This window comes from Salvelinus fontinalis, chromosome 13, assembly GCF_029448725.1.
Source record: "Salvelinus fontinalis isolate EN_2023a chromosome 13, ASM2944872v1, whole genome shotgun sequence".
Lineage (NCBI taxonomy): Eukaryota > Metazoa > Chordata > Actinopteri > Salmoniformes > Salmonidae > Salvelinus > Salvelinus fontinalis.
The window spans coordinates 24,457,358-24,463,767 of record NC_074677.1 but is presented as its reverse complement, the minus strand read 5'-3'; the positions used below and the strand labels follow the sequence as shown (position 1 = coordinate 24,463,767).

General features: G+C 40.7%; 1 protein-coding gene across 6 annotated transcripts in view; it reads left to right on the top strand.

Moving 5' to 3' along the window:
* The first annotated feature begins 312 nt into the window (after window positions 1-312).
* LOC129868293 (autism susceptibility gene 2 protein-like) overlaps window positions 313-6,410 on the top strand; it is a 560,243-nt gene continuing 554,145 nt past the window's right edge. For all 6 annotated transcript variants that reach the window (XM_055942132.1, XM_055942136.1, XM_055942135.1 and 3 more), the window contains exons 1-2: window positions 313-482; window positions 3,249-4,038. In XM_055942132.1, the coding sequence (XP_055798107.1) occupies window positions 3,757-4,038 (282 nt within the window). In that variant the 5' untranslated portion in view covers window positions 313-482; window positions 3,249-3,756. The remainder of the gene's footprint in view (window positions 483-3,248; window positions 4,039-6,410) is intronic.

Genomic DNA, 6,410 nt, shown 5'->3' with positions numbered 1-6,410 from the left:
ATGAGTATCTTAAATAGGGGTGACTATATGGTTAGAAGGGTGGGAATTGTCAGGAATGATCACGTCACAAGTGGTGTTTTGTGCACTAGCATTTTGGTGAGTAGCCTAAGTGTATACTCAATAATATGTATTTGTATTTATTTATTTAAGTATGTATATTACTTATTACAGAGTTTCAACGACAACATTACATAAGCATAGTTTAGACATGTTCTCCTTAGTACAACGACCCATACCAGATTCCATATGCAGCACTATTTGCGCCGAGGAAGCGCATACCCTGTAAAGCGGCACTGCGGCATCGCCATATCAATGCGCCCGGTCCCTTCTCCGAGATACTGAAGAACGGACTGGGAGAGAAGAGCTCCTTTGCTTCCTTGCGGGATTTATTTGTTTGTTACATTTTTCCTTTTCTGTTCTCTTGTATTGACCATTTGTATCCGAATGCCTGCGACTTGCCCGGACGGTCCCCACTTTCAAGGGTTTGCATTTCTTGGTTTTGCATGACATGTCTTGGAGGAAAGAGGCTCGCTTTGTGTGTTGTGAAAATAAGCGGAGAGCTGGAGGAGGAGAGGAGGCAGTGCCAGTCGCAGTTGTGGGCTGGACTGGCCACGGAGCGTGAGATTTACTGACAGAGGAGCAGATAAAAAAACTGAACGAAGACAGCAAGATAGAGTGTGATAACAGGAAGGAACGAGAAAAGGGAGGGCGAAGAGGCAAAACAGCTATTAAATGATTTACTATAGCTATGTTGTATGCATGTAATTAGGGGAGTGCTGGCACGGGGCATCAGGTTAAAGGGATGGGGACTGGTAAATGGCTTAGGACCGTTATAGGAAAAACTGAATTTGACTTCTAGACAAGGCTGTGATTTTGGATCGTTTAGATGCGCCCTTAATACGCACCATCCGTCCAAATAAGAAAATATTTGCGAGCCATTGTAATGTGCTGATGTGTAACATTTGCCACTTGTAGTCTAGTTTATGCCACCTTGATTTGCAATCATTGGACAATGACATCATGCAAAGTTGAATATGGTGGTTGTCTAGGACAGATGATTCTAATGGTGTGTCTGGTGATGATGGAGCTAGTCAAGGTGTGTTCCCACTGTCTGGAACGGTTCACTGGCAGAATTGGGAGGGGGTGATGGAATTTGGAGTGGCTTGAACATGCCTGTACGGTTTGGTGTATTCAATGATGGATAGGCTACCATTTTGGGGATGTCATCATGTACACGTTTTTATCTGGAAATGGATTTTGATAATCCTGTAGTATTCAGAGAGCACACTTTCTCTGTATCTTTGACATACAAAGCAGATTAGAAGAGTGAGAATGGATTTATGTGTGAAGGAATGATTGAGATGACAAACTGTTGAATATGTTGCCTGTCTGAAACTCAAACCATTATGGTTACATTGTATTATATTGTAGCATGAGAAATGTAAATAGGTTAATAATTTAGAATAGCCTATTATGACTGTGATCACGTAACTTCGATGCTCCAGGTTCAAGTGCTTTTGGACCAGATTGTCAAAAGGTCTTTGTCATCAGTCTAGGTTTAGGTGTGAGCATTGGTTGGCAGAATCCTAATCTCAAACTCTCAAGGACAGAAATTATTTAATATCTAGGTTAGATTGTGATCAACATGTTTAGATATATAGCTTAGATGAGAAGATCTATTGGACAAAATGTATTTGATTGTAAAATATCATGTCATGCTGTGACAAAACAAGTGCGTTATAAGAATGAATAACCTTGCATAATACACAATAGCTTTTACATGTAATTCAAAGAACACCTCTAACTAATCAGAATGTGCTAAATCATTTAGCGGGTTAGTTGTGTGTAGATTGAAATGAAACATACAGAATGATGAGCGCACTGCAAACTCTGGAAAAAAAGACTACCGTGGCATCATTCCTTGATGAAACATTTATTTATCAATGTAATGTTATTGTGTCAACTGAATCAAGGTTTTCGGCACCTGTGTGGAGATAATGTAAAGTGTAGGGAATGGAAGTGTTTGAAAGGCAAGTGTCGTGGATATTAAGAAGTTTATACTAGATTTACCTGTTTAAAGCACAGTGGTTTTGGAAACAGACATAATAGTGTGATGATCAGGCAAGCTGGTGTTCTATATGCAGTGAACAGTACTGAAAGAAACCAAGCTAATAACCACAGCAGGCTTATGTTTCAAATATACACATATAAAGGAATAGGCTAATCCAAATAGAAGAAATACCCATACATTATAAATGTAAGAAAATGCTTATTTCATTAAAGGTACAGGATAGGGTAAAACCAAGGGGGGGAACTTCAGAAACAGTAGTAGAGAAGCACTTTAAAACACACACTGAGTATGTTTACATGCACTAATAATTTGATATTAAACTGATTATGGCAGTCCCCTGGCAGTTACATGGACTACCCCCCCCCCCCCCCCCCCCCCCTATAAATCTATCTAGGCCGAGTATGGAAATAGTGATCTTAGTCGGTGAAAGGTCATAATCGAAGTAGGCCTAAGCATACAGCGATTGAAAGATCTGGTTTTCTGAGCAATCTTTTGAATTATTAGGACATATAAACAGCTTAAATCGGAGTTCCAACAGTGTATTTGATCTGTGCATGTGTCAGCACCAGCAGTACAAACCTCCCTCTTATGCGCGAGTGAAGTGAGTTCAGAAAAAAATAAAAGTATGCATCTTAAAAATAGTTTTCACAAACAAATTTTATATGTCCAAACTCAGAACCAAGTAGGCGTCCAAAAATAACATGGTCGTTGTGGTAGAACGTTTACTTTGATTGATAAATTATGCAGAAAATCGCCAAAGTCCCATCAGGAAGCCTGATTTCAGATGTGTCTATGTTAAAATGATTATTAGTGAAATCGTTCTTGCAAAGCATGTAAACGTTTAAATCAAAGTATTATATTCATCTGACTATTAACAATATTCATATTAATATGTGCAAGTAACTGTATTCAATGATCTCAGCCAAGGGGCCTAATGGTTGTGCATTGTAAAAGAATAAAGGAAAATATGGTGAGAAGATGACTCTAAAGATATAGCGTAATGAAACATGAATTTATGTTGCATTATGTAGACTGGCAACAATCCCCTTCCCCTGTACTGTATAATCTCCCTACCTACCCTGAGAGGATGGCTCATTGACTTAATGCATTCAACAGTAAGGCCTGCTGCTAACTGAACATGTTGCAAATATATGCTCTCTATCTCTTTGACTTTCAGGAGGGAGAGTTGGCTGACATAACAGCATGTGAAGAGTGGGGATTCCTTAAGAAGAAGGATCAGGATGTGGCTTTTTACAGTTGGTTCACCATGGCAGGACATGTCCAGTGATCACACATTCTGTTCCACTTAAAGATTTGTCTCCTTTTTTTCTCTTTTTGGAGTTGACAGCCTAGTTACCACGTCTAACAGACTGTATTACCCTTTGCCTGTCAGTGGATTTCATGGACGACCGTTGGGAATCTTTTCTTGGAATATGCTGCTGTGCTTTCAATGACTCAATGCATTCTCTACTCCAGCTTATGCCCTTTGGATATTATCTGATTGCTTCTTTTCTGTTGGATTTCATCCACTAAGTATCTATACTTACTACTTGTTGGATATTGTTGGGAAATATCTGTTGGGATTTCTTTCTGCTGGAAGTTCAACTGTGCCAGTGAGTGCCCTTGACAGGGTTGATTCTCTGCTCTACTAGAGGAGTCTTTAGGTGGGTTTTTCCTCTGAAGAAATGGATGGCCCTCGGTCCAGTGGGCTCCGCAAAAAGAGGAAGTCTAAGTCTGAGAGGGATCAGGGACGGAGATCAAATGGGATAAGGAACAACAACCATAAGAGGGGGGGCTCTGTGGGGCTGCGCTTCTCCTCTGATTCAGAGAGGGAGGAAGGAGGCAGGAACCCCTCTTCCTCCCGTCCAAGGCCCCCCAGGAGAAAGAGAAAGGAGTCTACGTCCACTGAGGAGGACATCATAGACGGCTTCTCCATCTCTGGTTTCATGACGCTGGAGGCGTTGGAGGTGAGTAACTCCAGGCTGCTGTTACTACTACTACTTTTCTGCCCGGCGGGGGATTTGCTTCGATGTGTGTTTTTAGCACCTAATCTCTGTGTTTTGCCATCTCCTCTGGATTCGGCTGTTAATCTCTTGACACTATTTGAAGAGAGAGTTGTTATTTTCTTCAGCCCCATTCCCTGTATCTGTATTACTGGGCTGGCCTTGCACTTGGCGTTGCTCTAGCCTGCATATTTCTGTTTTTGTTAGCTGGATTCCAATAGATGTGGCTTTAAAACGAGGCGACTCAGCCAAATATCTATATCTCTGTCACAGAGCTTGTTTTGTTGAGCTGTGTTCTGGATTTGTTTTTATAAGAATGTGCCAGACAAAGACTGACAGTAGGAGGATAGTCTTCCAAAGGTTCTAGAAGGTTTCAGAACCCAGAACAAGACACTGGTGGATCCCATGCAGGTTCTTCATGGAATTTCTTTGCCTTACTTGTCTGTGGAATAAGCTCCTCACATGCACAACAGTACGTGTAGCCTAAACATGCACTTATTAAATCATTCATTATTATTTCATTCCACTTGTTGGAACTTACATCAGTTATTACAATGTAACTATGTTACCTAACTGCCAAATGTATATTACATAATCTCATCACTGTAGGCCTTTACTTGTGTTGTGACTTAATTCATGGATTCCTTCCAAGCTACACCTCTGTAGTATGTTTTTCATACAACACCAATGTGCTTTATCATGCATACATTACAACAACTTTAGCTGTACTACTGGGTTAGATACTTCTATGAAGGAGGCTGTAAGAATTGCCTCAAGCTGTGTAGGATGACAAGCTAACACCATTTATTTATTTATTTTTATTTTACCTTTATTTAACCAGGCAAGTCAGTTAAGAACAAATTCTTATTTTCAATGACAGCCTAGGAACAGTGGGTTAACTGCCTTGTTCAGGGGCAGAACGACAGATTTTACCTTGTCAGCTCGGGGAATGGATCTTGTAACCTTTCGGTTACTAGTCCAACACTCTAACCACCATGGTGAGATTGATCCTCAAACTGACCTCTTTATTGTGCTCTACTCAGAATCAGGGATTCAGTCTAGTACCAAATCAACCTAATGAATAGTCCATATAGCATTGTATTCTCTCTCCAGTGCGCTCTATATATAAGTGCTAAATACTTTGTCCACATAGGAGAAACATTACTGATAGTATTCTACCTCAATTCCTCACTAGGGAAGTTACTACTCGATACCACTCGCCATGTTTCCCCACAGTTCCCCATTCATTCTTTGTTGTGCCAGTGTGTAGCCTACATGCCCTCCAGAGCAATGTTTTTCTCTCCACCCCAAACCCCTTTTTGGCTTTCAATTTGAGAGGGAATTGCACGGCTTCAATTTGCAAAAGCAGCTCTGTAATCTCAAATGCATTCAGAAAGGTGTTCTGTTGGCATTCATTGAACCAGGTCATTGAAATCAATACATTTTTCCACCTGGACATACAGCTGCAGCAGCTGTTCTTTACAAGTGAACTGTCCGAGGCAGGCGTAAAGCGCTCTATTAAGCCTGCTGCCTAGTGCCTATTGAGAGAGGCAGAAGGGAGTGCCTGAGCTAGAAGTCGTGTATAACAATGAATGCCTTTAGAAATTACAAAATTATTAAGCTCCGTCTCCTCTAAAACCCTGATACCAGTGCACTAAATAACTGCAGTTTAATTGTTCCCTTCTCTTCTCACCCCACCCCAATTTAATATTACTTAATGCCTGCTCAGCCGACCGCCGCTGTAAAACCACATTACATGTTCATTGTGTTGTAGGCTTTTCATCCGAACACACGCTAAGCATCAACTGGTCAAGACCAATCGGCCCTGTGCAATCCAAAGAAATCGATCCCGAGGCAGAATTCACAGCCCCTTCTATCAATGAACACAATGAAGACTTTGAGCAAATGTCTTTCCCCAACACCTCATTTGAGTTTCCCCGTTTAGCACAGATAATTATTGTAAGGGAAGAAAAGCAATCAGTGTAACCAGTAGTACCGATAATAATGGAAGGAGAATACAAGTTTCCTTTCATTGATGTCATTGAAATCAGCACTTGTGGCTATAGGTCTAGTATGTGATTTATTTTCTACACCTTACTTGATTTTTGTAGAAAACAATGTTAATAGAAACAGCATTTAGTGTAGCAAGAGACCCATCACTTTCCCTTTGGGGCTTTACACATTCAATTATCTTAAATCCATCACTTCTAAACGATTCCGACTCTCAAACTGATGTTGCAACAAATACTGCCAAGTCCCCATGAGCTGATTCCTACTTTATAGCCCTTTGTTTTTCTACCCTCATGAAATGCCAAACGTTTCTCCAGAAATACTTG